This window comes from Setaria italica, chromosome III, assembly GCF_000263155.2.
Source record: "Setaria italica strain Yugu1 chromosome III, Setaria_italica_v2.0, whole genome shotgun sequence".
Lineage (NCBI taxonomy): Eukaryota > Viridiplantae > Streptophyta > Magnoliopsida > Poales > Poaceae > Setaria > Setaria italica.
Window position 1 is genome coordinate 3,679,171 of NC_028452.1, and position 17,325 is coordinate 3,696,495.

Genomic DNA, 17,325 nt, shown 5'->3' on the forward strand with positions numbered 1-17,325 from the left:
ACTCTGCAGAGATATGATACTGCTGATGTGCAGTGATCAAGAGCAATCAGTCACAAATTAAAGCTGCAGTGCTATCAGTTCTTGCTACTTTTTTGGATGCACAAACATGATGCTGTCCGAAATATGTTAGGTACGCTAGCTGGTACGGTGGTTGCTGTGCGCAGAGTGATCTTTCTCAGCATCTTGTTGGTGGAGCCTCCCCCTCACATGCATGTGGAAATATCATTAGGGAATTTGCATCGGGTACTCAAAGGTGAAAACGGCGTCTTAATCAAGTTCAGCCACCCTAACAGTAGTGCCCGTAGCTTGGAATATAATCTTAGCTACTATTGACGCCGATTGTGGCACTGGATGAACTTCGCAGTATATATAGACTCTCTGATTAAATAATATAGGTATAGTCCAAATCTTGGGTTCAACAAATAGAATAGAACAAAAATTTCTCCACCGTATAGACGATAGAACTGACAGCTCAGAAATCCAAATGGCACACAAGGTACCCTAGAATTCAAGTAGATTGGAATCCATGATAGATGAGGATCCGTCGGATTGAAGATATGCACGACGGCAGTGTTGGAGAGATGTGGCAAGGTACTTTTTACGACAGGGATCATTATCCTGACAGAATAATCCGTCATGCCCATCAGTTAAAGTAGTACCAATTTTCAGAGGGAAAAAAAAAGAGGTGAAAGAATCCAAAAATTCAAACACGGGATAAACCCAGGGCAGAACCAAGATCTTCTGCTTCTTGAATCACGAGTTGATCAGCCGCATTGCATGTTCAAAAATAATAAAGTCAAAACCCTTCAGGAAACTTTCCAGTATGCTTTTAGAATATGTTGTTAAATAGTTTGCAAAATAGAAGAATTATTTAATTCATGTGTGCGTCGCGTGCTCCTGATAAAGCAAGAGCGTGCTGCACGCTCCATGCTAAATAATTCAAAAGAGCGCGCGCATTAAGCATCTCGAATCTAGATGGGCTCAACCAGAAAAGAAAAAGGTTTGGATGCAGAATTTCTATGTAGCCCATGCAGGCAAGGTCCCCCCTATCAGTCACCTATTATTCCCAAATATGTTCGTCTCCGCATAGGGGGTCCATTACGTGTTGGGTTCCTGTAGGTTTCTCAAGGTTGTTAATAAGCATGTGAGAAAACTACGTTCACACAAATTGAAATAAGAAGCCAAAGAGAAAGAATTACGTGAGAGAGCACTCACCATTTTTTTTGCAAAACGGCTCGAGTATTTCTTTTTGAGTGATATGAAGGGGCAATCGTTAACCTTGTCGTGTGCAAAATGTAAGGTGGAGCTAGCTAGCTTCTTAGGATGGTTTGATTTCAAAATTTGATGAGCTCATTGTCCAATCCAAGTTGATGGAGCCCCATTGTTGCCGATCTTTAGGACATCTGGCGTTTAAGCGACGCGGAGCTTCAGGATAATCCCATGCTTGTGGCTGGAGGCTAAAACGTGGTTAGATCGGTTCCAAACTCGATGAACTCCTCATTCTGTACTTGGAGCGCTTGAGTTTGAAGGTTAGATCGAGGTCTAGTCAGCTTCCTCAGCTTTCAGAAAATTTTTGGTTGTGATGGTTAGTATGAGGAACTGAGCACATGATTCTTGCGAGGAAGTTGTACCAAGCTATTAATCATTACAGGAAACAAACAGTACACAAATTTGCATCTGGAGAGATGGAAATGCCACTGAAACATATACGTACGCTGGGTCGTGGCAAATCGCAAATGATGCAACACACAGAGGGTATCTGCTGTACATAGATTGTAAGTTCAGGACGTACTAGGTTTGATATGAGGTGATCAGGGTGCATATACGCATACATGTTCGATCAAACATTCATGACCTCTAGCTAGTTTTGGCCGTTATCGTTTCTGCCGCCGATCCCTTGGAACTTCTCCTTGCTCCTCCTGATGAAAGCTGCAGCCAGGTCGTTGACGTCCGGCACTGCCTTGCCGTCAGCAGCGGTGCCTCCTGGGGTAAGCGAAGGCACGACGCCGCGGGTGGTAGCCGTCGGTGGTGGTGTCCCGTTCTTGACAAGCTCGAGCTTCTTCTCTGCCCACTCAACATGGACTTCACCTTCCACAACGACAACGCGTGCACCATTGCTACCACCTCGCCCCATCTTGGCTTCCACTTCCACCCTCTGTATTTCACCACTACCTCTAGCAGTATTTTTACTGTCACAGCTGGGCAGAGGATTGATGATCAATTTGAGCTGTGTTAGTGTTTTTTGGTTTGATCGATCGACGGTCGGTGAGCAGGTATTTATAGGCTCCAAAGTGTGGAGCAGGTTGCTTCGATCGATCGACTGGTTGTGCAACTCTTTCTTATGTGAACATGGAGTAGCCAGTAGATTCTTAAAGTGGAGTAAAAAGACTCAATGTGCAATGCCGCGAATTTCAACCAAACCATACAGATCAAGGTATGAAAGCACTCTGAGAGTTTGATTCCTGATTGACAAATCGAAATGCTGGCTATATGTTGAACTAGGGGATGCGTGTATGTTTGCTGTTTGGACACACTTTGAATCGATGCCTTCCTCTTGGGGGAAATGTCTCGAGTGTGTTTCAGGCTTTCAGACATTGCGGCTGGAAGCATCCACGGGGAGAGTACTGGTACCAGGCACCAGCTGCTGAATGCTGATTTCCTGGCAGATGCCACCATATATGTTATGATTGCTCCTTATGTAGTACTTGTGATGATGGTGAATCTGTGAATTATGTTTGTTCTTCCCAAATCCCTAGTGCGTGGTAGCTAAAATTATGTGTGTAGTTTTGCTCTAAACTCCAACAACACAAACTTTACAACAAAAAGAGCTGGACGAAAGAAACTCTGTAACTGGCATGCTTTGCTCCTGAAGCCCACAGAGTGGCCTCCTCTGTAATTTGGCCCAGGGATCATGCATGTAACTCAGGCCCTCTTTGTGGTCGAAGATTCTTGCGTTTTGTTACTTCCATACTTCCCGACACACTATAAGGATGAGGGATATCGGAGCCCTCGTCTTGAGTCTTGACACGCTAGCTAGCTAGGAATACTGACCATGTTTGACCACCATTGCTGGACCGAGTCAGAAGCCGCCCAGTGGTCCGGGTGGGCGGAGGGTGGCAAGGCCGAGCAGAGGCGGGCGGCGGGCAGCAGCGGGGCCGGCTGGGGGCGGGTGTGAGGGCGGTGGAGCCGGGCGTTATTTCTTTTTTTATTTTTAATACCTTTCAGTACCAGTTATTTCAACTGATATTAAATTCCCTTTAGTACCGATTTTCTAACAATACCGGTTATGAAATCGGTACTAAAGAAAGTTCCCAACTGGTACAAAATGTCATTTCTCTGATAGTGTGAATTTACATTGTGATCTCCGTGGAGCATCGACGTAACGGGCAATCTTTCGTCAGGATGTGTTACAAATAACACCTGAGTTTGCAATGAACTCAGAGGTGCAGTCTTGGCTGACCAATGTATTGCGGAGTGGATGTTTGGTCCTGTAAAGGCACACCAAACTTAGGTTTCTTTTCCTTCTTCACTTTGGTCCATAAGAACATAAAATGAGCATGTTTACAAATCTACATCACAGATATTATCGGCATATATCTTTTCGTTTAAGAAAACAAAATTCGCATGCCAGTTACAGACCCACACTCAACTAACAAGTTGACGTACACGACAACGAACTTGCTCCCCAGATTCTGATCGGCTACGACCAGGCAATTGACACGACAATACACGACAAAGGTATCTGTAGTTTCTACAAACTGCAGAATGCATGCATGGATCACAAAGTTCAGGACAGACTATGAAATAGTACTGATCGAGTTATTATATGTACGTACACACACGCATAGATAGATGCATGTTCGATCAAACGTTTACATGGTTTTTTGGCCTTGGAACGCCGCCCTGTTCCTCCGGATGAATTCTTCAGCCAGCTCGTTCACGTCTGGCGCCACCACCGCCTTTCCGCTGACGGTGGCGGTCGGAGAACTGCGCCCTGCCACGTTTCCCGGCGGCGGAGGCAGGACGACGCCGGTGGTGGTGGTGGTCGTCGTCGTCGGTGACGGTGTTCCGTTCATAACCACCTCGATCTTCTCCACCCTCTCGACATGGACTTCAATTTCGCCGTCCACGACCACACCTGCACTGCCTTTGTTGTAGGCACCTCGCCACATCTTGAAAATTTCCACTGTTTATCTTACTTCTCTTACGAGAGGTCGTGCACTGGATGTTTGGGAGATATGCATGGATGAGCAGCGATCGTGTGTTATTTATAGGCTCCAACAGCAGCGTCTGTGGTGAAGTTGGTTTTGTTTGCTTAAGCGGCATGTTATCATATGTTAGATCCGACCATTTTTTTCTCCTATGGAACATTAGAAGAAAATTTTCTCTAGTTGGAAAGAACAATGTTCCAATAAGGAGGAAAAACATTGTTATGTTCTAGAAGAAAATGTTCTTGCCGAAGAAGTAAAAACTATTTTATCAAAAAAGAAATTTAGATTTCACTTAAGCTGTGCAGCAAACAAATGACTTTCTCTAGTTTTGGTCTACTATATTTCCCGAAAAAATATCCGAGCAAAATCAATTGGAATACGTGTACTACTACAAACCGGCCCAATCTCAGAAAGAGGACGGCCCGGTCCGTACAACGCTTTCGTGTTGCCTTCCGCCACGGTCACTATTGCAAACTGCCAAACTTGACGCTACCCTGTCGGCCTGTCCTTCGCAAAGCCGCCGCCGCGTTCTCCTCTCGTGCGCGCGCACATCTCGAGAAGGCAGCAGATGGCTGGCGCGGCGGCGCAGGACGACGCCGAGCAGCTGCTCCACCTGAAGCTCGCGTTCCTCGCCGGGGAGCCTCCCGCCTGCATCCTCGCACTCGCCAGGTACGCGCTACCGTTAGCAGTCAAAATAGCAACGGCACCGAAGGTCTCCGTCCCTGCGGTGCCCTCTCCCGATTGAATTCGTGGTTCGGGGAACGGTGACCACCGACTGGTACAGCCTCTGGTTCAGTCTGCTTTGCAAATGCTGTCTGCAGTGCTAGTATTGGTGCTCTGAGTCTGCTTTCTCGTCGCCTGTTCAGTGCGGACTTGGTGGATCTGCAGCTAAGATAGGCTAGTGGATATCTAGTTGACCTGTAGGTCATGCTGTTGTATAGGTGATGGCTAGTTTAGTTCGTGATCAGCGTCCAGTATTTAGGCTTGTTTAACTTTAATTGGCCAGCATATGGTTCTAGCCGCAGCAGCGAAGTGTTACGCCTCCTAAGCACTCTACCAAGTTGGCACAGTTGCAAATTCCGCAACAACGTTTGAGTGAATTGCAGCGAGCCAGTGACTGATTACTTGGCCATGGAAATGTCAGGCAGCCACAATTTGTGGGAAATATGTGGCGTTGGCATGACTACACATGAATAAGCTACAACTACAAGTTCAAAAGAGAAATTGTTCTGTGTTTCTGGTTTCTTTTCAAAAACTATATGTTTATGCATATTTATGTACGTGTTTTATTTGATTTGCAGAAAAGCTGGGGGAGGTTCTATCACACCACATGTCCAAAAATTTCTTTTGGAGAATTGCACTGATACTAATGTAAATGATCTTTTTTCTTCTCATCTTGTAAAATTTACTCAAACAACACAAATAAGATATATATTTTTGCAACAGAAGCAATAGATAATTTATTTGTGAAAAAAACTGCAAATATAGTGTTGTTATAAAAGTTTCCCATTAATCAATATCTTCACATCTTATAATGGGATTTCCGTTGTATACTGATGCAGGTATATGGACGCCAAAACTCTACTTATACAACAACTATTTTTAAGAGGATTATATCTGAGGTTGAATTATCATCGGACATTGTGATTGATGCACTTTATGAGGAATTTGCTCAGCGTATGTTGTCCAAAGCAGTATGTAGATTTTATTTTGTATTATATCTCAATAATTGGTAATCGTTAACACTATACTCAGATACCTCATGTTAAGTGCAGAAAGATTCATTGTTAAATAAGACGAATCATATCTATAAAGAGATATCATTTCTTTCTTCTACACGTGAGTTACCAATTCCAACTCTTTAGTTTTCTTTGAGAAATATATCAAATTAATTATAACAATCCATAGTGACAACCTTGTTTACATATGTAGATGATAATGTTTCCTCAAGTTTAATAAGTGTTGTTGCTCGACTATCATGTTCTTCTAATATGCTTGAAGGTGATACAGGGTATGTTGTCATTAAACACTTAAGTGTTCTGTGTCCAGATATTCTATCAAGCTACTTTCATATGTTATTGATTGATACCCTGGATTTTCAGGTGCTCCCTTTGGCCATCAAGTTTATTCTTGTCTGAGTTTATTCTTTCATACCCTGAAATTTTCTCCACAAAGTGTTGCTTCGAGGTAAAGTGATTAATTTACTATTAAAGTGAGATACATTAATAATATAAACTCATGCAGGGAAATTTATATAAATATGTTCAGCTCTTGCATCACCACCCATTCAAATAATAAGTTCTATCAAAGAATAATGCAAGTTTCTTCAGTCCTTACTTATGGTAAACAATGCTATGACTAGCAACTTTTTTCTTTGTTTGGTACGAGGCTAACTAGGGTGTAGGGGCCTATTTGGTAGATGACCTCTGAAAGTGATTCTCTATGAGAAGTGATTCTTTGGCTGAAAGTGATTTAGGAACTCTATAGAGGAAATAATTCTGGGCAGCATGTGAATCAGGGAAAGCTAGTTTTTTCAGCTTCCAACATCTTAGTTCTTGCCCTGGAATCATCCTAGGAGCTGGTGTGGGAGCTCTGCTGAACAGGCCCTTAATAGGAGTAATAGTGTTTGTATAAGTGCCGCTATATGCTGTTTGCACCACCATGTAATCCTTTATTTGTAAACATGTGTTAAGCAAGATGCATCCTCATGAAATTAATCTTTTAAGTGGCCAGCTACTTGAAATGGCTCTTTGTGTGCAAAATTACCTAAATATATTTTTCTCTGCACTTAAGGAGTATTCTCAGGATTTCTTAAATGACATTGCTCTAATGTTTGCATTATAAGCAGCTAGGTTCTGGTGTCGGTTTGGTGGGTATTTGTCTTAACTATGTTGGTGCCTCTAAGGTATGTAATAATGCCACTCTCCATTAAAAATGAATGGTTATCACATTATTTATGGGTCAGAACGTGAAACAGTATTATTTCCTAAATTGGTGAAGTGGGGATGCATATCTACTGTTTAATTGTTCAGCATCTGTGTGGAGCTAAAGTGATGATTAAGCATGAATTTTTCAGTCCAACTATGTTCACAAGTTTCTTGAAATCAAAGAATAGTTTCAAATTAAATATATGTCATGTGGAATTCATATAATATGCAGGTTATTCTTACCGATGGTGACACATCTACACTTACAAACATGAAGGAAAATATGGAACTGAATAACGTATGCATTAAACTGGAAGATTTTGAAGAGTTAAAAGAAAGCAAGAATAAGGTTTGTTAGTTTCCTTGCATAATTCAGAGTGTTGTGTGCAGATGTTTTCTCTCTTACATAATTTGGCATGCAACAGTTTGAATTAGATGGCTCTCGTTGAGCATTGAATAAATGCACTATTAGTTTAATGGCAATGCATTGTGGCATGCAGGTAGAGTGCAAATATCTTTCTTGGGAAGAAGCATCTGAAAGTGATTTACGGGGCTACCAGCCAGACATAGTGTGAGTATAGAAATATATTTTTGTAATGTTTCTTTGTACCTGCTTATACACACAATCATAATCATGGGGAACCGGGAACCAGGATATTCATCTGAAATTATATCTGCAATGTTTCATATAGCACCTGATACACAATAATCGTGTTTAAGTTACTCAGTAATGGTAATACGGTTAAAGAAAATAATAGTTGTTCGGATCATATATCTGAAGAGGCATCTTGTAAAAGTTGTGATGAAAAGTGATGCTCCTATTAAAACTATTTTGTATGCTATGAATTTCGAACAATATTTCCGATCGGTCTTACACCTGAAAATAATTAGTGATCCACAGTGTACAATTCAGTAGTAGTGCCAATCAGAATTTATCAGGGACTTTTGGGTGTAGAATAGGTGCTGTAGTTCGATTGTTTTTATTGCAGTAAGATGTTTATATCCCCTTAGACTTCCACTAGGACACCTGCAAAAAAATTATCATCTAATTACAACAAAGTAACAACTGTTATAGTGATAGCGAAATTTGTAATCAATACTAAACAAGTTTATAATGTGTTTAATAGTATTTAACATCAATAGAAAGGAATGAACCATGTCCAAAATTAAAAAGACTTTCCTTCGTTTTTTCCAGCATTAAGCAGAAACATATTTTAGTTGCGTATGTTTTGGTGGTTGTTTATTCTTAGTTCAGTTTCTATCTCTTTATTTTTCCTATTGTTGGGTGAACATTCCATAAACTTGTTTACGCCAGACCAGAATGTTAGTTGTCCCTTGACTGGTTTTGTACCTGTTGAACTTATACAAATCTTGTGTTGTGGGGTTACTGGTACCACTCCTGTGGAAGGAAGAGAGGGCATACATTGTGAACTGCAGTATCCTGTTTAATCTGATAAAAATTATATCTTGTAAAGTGGGTAACAGAATTCATCACTTCTGTTCATGCTGCCTTCCTTTCATCTGATGTTTTCTTTTCCCAGTCTCGGCGCAGATATTGTGTACGATCCAGTCTGTGTGCCACACCTCGTTCGAGTGCTCTCAATGCTGTTAAGGAGAGACAGCAAACAAGGGGAAGTCAACAGAAAATCTGGTGATGAATTGGAAATGGATGGTCCGGTCGCGTATATTGCCACGGTTGTTCGAAATGCGGAGACTTTCAACTGCTTTGCCAAAGCAGCTGCTGACGCCAAGCTGTCTGCTATTAACATTGGCAGCAGTACGGCTCCTTCAAATTTTCTACCCTATATGCTATCATATGATAGATCAAGTGTGCAGCTTCTTAAAATTACTTTATCGTCATAGAATTGACAAATTTGCATCTTTTTGAAGTATTGCCATCTCGACTCTCATTGTAAGGGCATCAACCATGCCATTACATTTGTTGTACTTTATTGTCATAGAATTGACATTTTTTTTCAAGTACTGCCATCAGTGTTCGTTTCTACTTTATTTTGATGTGAGCAGCTGTTTTTTTCTCTTCAAATTATATTGCAGAGTGGAATCCATTTTGAATTTCAAAACGATGTTAGATTCTACCAGGCATCAGACAACTTCTAATAAAAATAATAAAAAGAATTGCAGCAGTTGGGACAAAACTGCTAGATAGAAATATGTATAATCTCTGGACATTAAATTATTCAACGTTCACAGAGATAAGCAAATTTCATCTTTCATATACACCACTCCATGCAAAATTCTGTACAATTTACAACTTAGCTCACTTTCTACAGGATCAATAAGAAACTAGAATCATGATTTGGACAGTTGGAACTTAGTCCTACAGAAGCAGTACTCCTGAACCAAAAAGGATGGTGAACTTAGTCCTACAGAAGCAGAACTCCTGAGCCAAAATGGTGGATTATACATCATGGCTGGGTAGGGGAAAACTAACAAAGGTAGCAGCTCATGCAAACTTCAATGCAGTGATGGCCAAGAGAGTTATGGCTCTGAAGAGAATTTCATTCATGCTTTTCTGTATTCTCACTGCTACCTCATCCTCCTCCATATTAATGTTACTTGGGCTTCTGAAAATGCTGGCAATGGTGTCACGCAAACCATTGACTGCCCAGGAGAGCCAAAAGAGCCCAAATCCAACACTGGTGCTCAGCAGTCGAGCTGAAGCAAAAGGAGTTCTCATGCCGGTAGCCATCTTGCACATAACTGACAGAAGAATAGCCAAGCCAGTTCCAGCTATGCCAACAGAACACTGAGTCAAAAGTTCATTGATCTCTGGACCAGCCTTTTTCAGTGAGAGAATTGTCGAGCTGCTTTTGTCCTTGTCCAGCAGGATGGATAGAAATGCCTCGCTAGCATGTATATAGTTTCTCTGATGCAATTCACGTTCTTTGATGTTTTTCCCTCTCTGTTTCTTCTTTGATGAAGATTTTGACTTCACATCAGCGCTGCACATTTTTTTTAAAAAAAAAACGTATTGTTATTTTTCTGTTGTCTGAAAAGGTGCAAGCAGGAATTTAATGTAGCAGAGCATAGAGTTAAATGTTCAAAAGTTGCTGCATGACAATTTATTTTGAATAAAGATTTAAGGTTAAATGATGGGTCTTCCAATCAAAGTGTTCCATGCAATTGGTTAGCCCTGAAAACAGTGTATCTCACATGCTACCCACATAACCACCATACTAGTTGATGCATGAAATGAAAAAGTACCCGCTAGTAAAATGATAGGAGTAGATAAAGATGAATAAATTTTAGAACACTTGATTCGCTCTATAACCTCTTAAAAAATGTTCAAATAATACCAGGTCCCTGCTTTAGTGAGTGTTAATTTTCATAGAAAGTTGCTTAATTTAATATGGGCATGTAACATGCAGCATAAAGATACTTTGAAACGTGCCTGATACTCTTTGTATCTAGTATATGCTGCAAATGATAAGGTCACATCATTAGAATCAGAAGTTACTCTAGGATCTAAATGTGCTACCAAGCAGCATAAAAAAACATCATGATACGTTTAGACTTTTAGATAAAACAAGTGAAACAAGAAAACAGCATGGAAGATACCGGAACTACCAATATTTAGAAGCAGCATATTTAGTAGCATACACCTGAAGGAAAAAAAATCTAGATAAGAGGGAGCAAAATGAATGCAGTACCTTTTTGAAATATCGGTTGCCATGCTTGCTAAATTTGTATTGGATACTTGGCTGTTAGCCCGAGAACGCTTTTTCCTGCGTATGCAAAGATGCATGCCATGTAAATGACACAACTGAAAATGTAGTACAGAAATGAACCATAAAATTAAAATATAACAACCCAAACAATGAATATTAGTTTATAACTTACAAGCATATCATTGGCAGGTACAGGAATTGCATCATATAGGTTGAAGGGTAGTTTTAAGATACTTCAATATTTCATGCATCTCTTATTACCTAGTTATATATTGTTACTGTCCATGCTCCTTGCTTGTTAACTAATTCAGGAATATCTAGTTCTATACCAATTCATCCATGAGCTTATTAGAAGATAATGGATATATTATGCATCATATTAACCCATGTGCAGCTAACCAGGGAAGATTTAGAATACAGAATCTTGCTATCCTGATTTCTGACATAATTAATGAGCAAGCTGTAGCAAGTCAATAGTTCTCACCAAATATCTTTGACAGAAAAAAGGGAAAGAAAAACTCCTGCCAATAAATCAGAAGCAAAGTCACCAAGAATACTCTGCACTTGCAATCTTACTGACATTATGTACGCTCACAAGATCAGGCAAATTCTTAAATAGCAGTTCAGAGATAAATATTCAGTTGCGATGCTTCACAATATTACCTCTCAAAGTATGGAACTAGAAATGCAGTCTTGCAGCCACTTGTTTCTCGTTTAGACATGTTGAACTCTAGAAAAAGTGATAACAAGTCTCTCATCTCATCTCCATGGCCGGCAAATAGGATTCGGCCATTTTGATCGATAGTAAGAGCAGAGCCATAGGACTGAACAAAGTCCAGAAGAGGATCAGGGATGACAAGTTGTTTCTCTGGCAGATACTGTTGGGGCTCATCCAATTCCAATCCAAACTCACAGATAGTTAACTTATCATCCGGTATATATGGTTGATTTCCCAAGTTAATTGGTAGAGTCTGTTGGCCAGTGAATTCAGATAGCAAGGATTCATCAAGTTCTTTCACGTCAGACCCTGACGTCACTGACATCAGAAACTTGAGGATTTTCTCTTGCCTTGCACATTGCTCAGCAATCCCAAGGCTAAGTCGAACTGAATCAGGGTGGGAATCTGTTACAAAGACATTCACATAAGACATGAGATGATGAGCATCATAAGAGGCTGCAAGATAATTATAAACACACTACTCAGTACTTGTGCAACAAAGAATCAAGGGGAAATCGCCACCATAGCATTATGTTGAAACACAGTTGTCAAGGTTAAGCATGGTATAGCATGAACACTGCACAGGAACCCTTATTTGTGCAAGGTGAAGAAGAGTTATGAGCAAGAAATGGCATTTTTATTTCTAGCTGCTTTCAGTTTCTTCGCATAGAGAAGCGCAGTGTTTTATTCAAAGGCCCAGGCTCACATATCCAAATACGGCTGTAACAGAACATTAAATTGTGCAAACATAGTAGTAACGGAACATGCATACATAGAACATAGTAGTAAAGCGCAAGCAACACATTGACAAGACACAAGAGAACGCCATGAGCCATGCGAATCGGAATCTGGAAACGAACCTTGCACGTCGATGAGCGTGGCCGTGTCGGGCATGGCGAAGGCCTGGTAGGCGGCAGGCACGGCCTGGGCCTGATTGCCGCAGGGCATCATCATCTGCACGGGCAGACCCTCGAGATGGTGATGCGGATGCTGCTGCTGCTGCTGCAGCGGCGCGCAGAGCTGCACCGCGGCCGCGGCAGCGTCGTGCGGCCTCTTCCCCTGGAACGGCAGCACTCCATGGAGCTCCTGCACCGCACAACGGCATGAGAGACATCGCACACCGTGGCGAACCGATCAGGTCATTACACCAAGGACCGGGCACAATTCAGCCCGACCCAATCCAATTCCGCGCGAGGGGTGGCTCGGGATCAGGGCGGCGTACCTTGGACGGTGGGAGGACGACGGGGGAGGCGGCGGCGACGGCGAGGAGGGACAGGTCCCCCACCATCCGTGCTTCGGGCGGCGGGGCGGCGGGCGACTGGAGATAGGATGGGGGGCGACGAGGCGTAACGCAAGAGGCAGCGGGCGTGAATCGTGATGCGCTGCCGGGGAGGGGGTAGGATAAAAGCAGGGTGTTACCGGGGGCGAACGGGTGGAGGCGGCGACGCCGGGGCGGCGTGGAGCGACGGTGGCGTGGGGAAAAACGCCGCGACGGTGGGAAATCACGGTGGATTTTGGCTGGTGTATTTTCTTCCTGTGGTGCGCGAGGAAGATTCGCGAAAGTGAAGGCCGGGACGGGGAAAAGGCGGCGGCGACGTCGGAGCGCACGGGAGCGTGGGGCCCACAGGGTGGCCCCTGGTGGCTGCGGCCGCCGTGCACCACACCAGCGGGTGATATTTTCCCGGGATGGGCTGGCTGGGCCACGGCCCCTCCGACCGACTCCGACGTCGTCTAGCGAGGCTTTCGTGCTCCATCTCAGCCACCCGTTGCAAATCAGACGTCTGATAGCCCCATGACGTCCAACGTGTACTGTGCTCGTCGAACAGGCTGGAGTGCAGTGCAGTTCGTTCGAGTTGGGTTTGTTTAGTTGCTTAGTTTGGAGGTGCAAAATTATTGTGCTAGCACTGTAGCATACTGTAGCGTTTCGTTTGTATTTGTGAATTATTGTCCAAATATTGACTAATTAGGCTCAAAAGATTCGTCTCACAAAGTACAACAAAACTGTGCAATTAGTTTTTTATTTTGTCTACATTTAGTACTCCATGCATGTATCGCAAGTTTGATGTGATGGGGAATTTTCTTTTTGCATAATGTCAAAGTTGAGAATTTTGAGGAACTAAACATGACCTTGGTTTGAATCGCAACCTACCTCCGCGGTTTAGCCGTGGGCGGATTAGTGTAACAAGTTATAAGAGCTTATCTTCTTTCTCTTCTTTATTTCTTTCCTCTTTACCTTGTATATATTCTTTCCTCTTTTCCTTGTATATAGAGATGTAGGAGGGGCTTGAGCCCCGACTGACTTACCGCTAGATCCACCTCTGGCCGTTGCAACGGCTGAACTTTCGGCGTGTTTGGTTTCTGGATTCGGTTTGATCTAACATGAGCTGCTCCTACATGAGGTCGTTCGTTGTTTTTCGGGATCGAGCCGGTGCTGGATAATTGTTGTTCCTACTGCCTTGTACGAGCACTACACGGAGCGTCTTGATGTCGAACGACATGGACCTGTGATGTAAACCAAACAAATATATTAGGTTCGGATACAAGATCGGATGATTTCGGATGGTTCGGACGCTAACCAAACACGCTATTGCTCGCCAGCCAGTTATGGCATGCATGCAGACAAGGGAGATCAGGAACCAAGCTGCGAGCCACAAGGACGAGATCGTGACAGTGACCATGGCTTCAGCCCTGAAGACGGCGCGCCCGGGTTGAGTGAGCTGGGCGAGAACCAGTTCGTGAAAAGAGTTTGGTTGGGCTTATACCAGCCAGCCCTACCAGGGGATACACATAGGCTTTTATTAAAAAAAAAAAGAACAAAGTTTCCGCGGTTTCCCCGCGAACGCGTCCCAAATTCCCGCCAGAAACCGCGCCTGCTCCAGCGGAGAAGAGGCAACGGCCAACGGCGGTGCCCCCTACCGCCACCGAGTAGTCGGCTCGCTCCCCACCCGAGCCAGTAGCGAGAGGGACAAGAGAGGAAGATGTCTTCCTGGGACGACGACGAGTCCGCAGCGGCGTCCGCGGCCGAGGCGACGACCACGGACGTGGAGCTGCTCAAGCGAGCCTGGCGCAACGAGAAGGCTGCGCCGGAGATCCTCCGCTTCGACTCCCCACTCGTCTCCCGCGTCCGCGAGCAGATCCAGCTCCTCGTACGCCCTTTGCTTCTTCTTCTTCTTCTTCTCGCCGTCCCTCCTCCTCTCCCTCTGTTACTTGTCTGGGTCTGATGCGGATTCGCTACCGCGATGCCACCAGGAGGAGACGCTGGACGATTTCGCCGACAGCGGCGTCGACGATCTGGTGGTCTCGCTCTACCAGATGGACCTCGACCGCACGCTCTTCCTCTTGCGCTCCTACCTCCGCCTCCGCCTGCAGAAGGTCGGTCGCATCAAATCCCAATCTGTTCGCTAAAACTGACCAATTGTAATTGTAATTACCGAATTGTTGCCAGTCTGATTACTTGCTGGCTATAGATCAAGAAGTACACAATGCATATCTCCAGGTCTGACGACCTCCTCAGCCAGCTGTCGCTGCAGGAGCGCCGGTTCGCTAAGAGGTATCTTTTGACTGTGCGACTGGCATTTGCCCCAATTATTTTGCATTGTCTTGTGAAACTAGATGATTCTGATGGGCTCTAGTGTTTGATCTATCACTAGTTGCGCTGAGATCATGGAGAAGCATCTCGAACAGTCGGTGCTGTCGAAGCTGCCGTATGGCTATGACTCGGTTACCAGACAGTCCTTATCGAGTACTGAGGATGACATGGGTATATACCCTTCACTTGATCTGCCAAATTTTGGAGTTCCTTGTCCTGTTGCCGTACTGCTTCTGTCGTTTGCAGCTTCAGTCATTACATATTTTGAATAGGCTGCTGGATGTGAATAGTTGGTAATATAAGTTTCACCATTTCTTTTGAGGTGGGCGGCCTGATAGTTGGTACAAAGTATCTTTGGAAAATTTGGTCATTAGTTGTACTCAAAAGTAGTGTTCCTACATAACAAAATTTAGCTGTCAACTTAATAGCAGCTCGGGTATAAGAATGCCTCCTGCCCTCATGTGATGGTTCTGATTACCTACCGCATCTTGGTACTTCCATCCCCAAATTATCAATATGCTCCCACCATGTTGCCATGAAGCATGACAATTTTATTTGATTCTGAATTTTAGACTGCCTTGTCCTTATCAGGTTGAAATTTGCTGTTCCGGCAGTGTTCTTATTATCCTAATGACCTCATCCGTTGATGCGTAACTAATGCTTGAATCTGTAAACTAATGCATAGGGACACGTTTCTATCGGATTTATCACATTTGGATGCATCATAATCTTAATTTCAGTAGTCTAATGGAAAGAAACAAACTGAAAGTTCGTGATGCGGTCACATAATGATAATCTGCAATTGTATAAAGTTACACTCCAGAGAGCGATCAAGGAGAGCCTCGACCAGGCACAAATGTCAGAGTGCATCTTTCTAGCATAATAACTAGGTTCTCATGTCTCCCCAATGCCCAAGGATCCATGTTCAGAATCTTTAAATCTGTAAAGCTATCGGCCTGTTGCATGATGAAAATTACCAATCCTCTAATGAACTGTTGTGCATTTGGTTAAGAAATACTTTTGAAGAAAGCATTCAGTTAATAATTAACTTTCTTCACAAAAGAGTTAACTAACATGTCTGCAGTCACAAACATCTAACACAGAGCTTTTGGAGATGATCACTATAGGGCATAGGCATAGCTAGAACAGAAACTTAGCTTCACATTTTCTAGAACAAGCCTTTTTTTATTCACTTTGAGGCAAAGTTCAAGAGTAAATAAAGAATTCTTCCGTATTTCTGAAAAAGTGAATGCTTTTGGATTTTTATTTCTTAAGATGTGGAATTTAGGAATGTCCATGTAATAGACCAACTTCTAATTTGATTTCGATTTGAAATGCCTTGTTCAGTGCCAGAGCCTCAGCTTGGCACCTTTGTCTTCTGCAAGACTAAGAGCGACGTAGGAGCCTTCCAGCTAGATGACATGTAAGTGCCCAGGCACACTTCAAATCTTGATTTGCACTGTTACATGCTTTGCTTACCTGTGATGCTTCGATGCAGTGGAGAGGAGGTTGTGGACTTAGTTGCCGACGACTTGTACATTCTTCGGTACAAGTCCATCAAGGGCCTTGTCGAGGGTGGCCGAATCGACCTTATCTGATGTCAATCACAAATCAGTACCTGTAAAAGAGCGAGCTCTGAAAGCATAACAGCTAAGCCATACAAGATATTATGAAGCTTTTGGTCCAAGATTCTTCTGAATTCTTGGAACGGATGGAATCAAGGGCAGGAATGATTTGCTCTGTATCGCCACAAAGATAACCTGAATTGGTAAATACCGTCTAAGTGCAGCATGTGGCTTAGGCTCCATATGTAAGACTCACATTGGTTTGTATTTTGTAATTTGTACATGATTGTGATGGTACCAAACTTAGTTTATCTATTTTCGTGGGTTTTCTCTCCGTTTGTTAATAAAATCAGGATCATGTAGTCCTGGTCATCGTCATCAGTTCAGTTTTGGTTTCTGATCATGTTGCATAGTAATGCCTGGCCCAAGATTAATCTATCCGAAAAGGTCACCCTTCCTCATACTTGTTTTGGTGATATACCAGTGGCTCATTCAAGTTATCGAAAATTTTTTTTGACCTGAAGAGAAGGTTCATAGTGTTCGTCAGTTCAGATTCTGATCATAATGTTTTTTTTAGGAAACTACGGCAACCCATGAACTTAATGTAGCATGGATATGAGACCAAA

At 43.1% G+C, this 17,325-nt stretch overlaps 3 protein-coding genes across 4 annotated transcripts; 2 read left to right on the top strand and 1 right to left on the bottom strand.

The window, feature by feature from the left end:
- The first annotated feature begins 4,677 nt into the window (after positions 1-4,677).
- LOC101780894 (putative uncharacterized protein DDB_G0277003) lies at positions 4,678-9,148 on the top strand. Of its 2 annotated transcripts, XM_004960396.3 has the most exons (10): positions 4,678-4,880; positions 5,513-5,582; positions 5,774-5,905; positions 5,987-6,050; positions 6,144-6,222; positions 6,314-6,398; positions 7,060-7,116; positions 7,371-7,487; positions 7,639-7,709; positions 8,680-9,148. In XM_004960396.3, exons 1-10 carry the CDS (start codon positions 4,780-4,782, stop codon positions 8,999-9,001), a joined length of 1,098 nt encoding a protein of 365 aa, XP_004960453.1. In that variant the 5' UTR covers positions 4,678-4,779; the 3' UTR covers positions 9,002-9,148. The 2 variants fall into 2 exon arrangements, with proteins under 2 accessions (XP_004960453.1, XP_022680827.1); XM_022825092.1 differs by lacking the exon at positions 7,060-7,116.
- Positions 9,149-9,283: 135 nt separating this feature from the next.
- On the bottom strand, positions 9,284-13,081 carry LOC101781567. Its single transcript, XM_004960398.4, has 5 exons — positions 12,768-13,081; positions 12,406-12,631; positions 11,491-11,950; positions 10,810-10,884; positions 9,284-10,101 (listed from the first exon to the last, which is right to left on the bottom strand). Exons 1-5 carry the CDS (start codon positions 12,831-12,833, stop codon positions 9,603-9,605), a joined length of 1,326 nt encoding a protein of 441 aa, XP_004960455.1. The 5' UTR covers positions 12,834-13,081; the 3' UTR covers positions 9,284-9,602.
- Positions 13,082-14,325: 1,244 nt separating this feature from the next.
- Positions 14,326-17,085, top strand: LOC101781974 (DNA replication complex GINS protein SLD5). The gene is made up of 6 exons (XM_004960399.4): positions 14,326-14,691; positions 14,795-14,917; positions 15,013-15,095; positions 15,196-15,305; positions 16,482-16,557; positions 16,633-17,085. Exons 1-6 carry the CDS (start codon positions 14,524-14,526, stop codon positions 16,730-16,732), a joined length of 660 nt encoding a protein of 219 aa, XP_004960456.1. The 5' UTR covers positions 14,326-14,523; the 3' UTR covers positions 16,733-17,085.
- Positions 17,086-17,325: the final 240 nt, after the last annotated feature.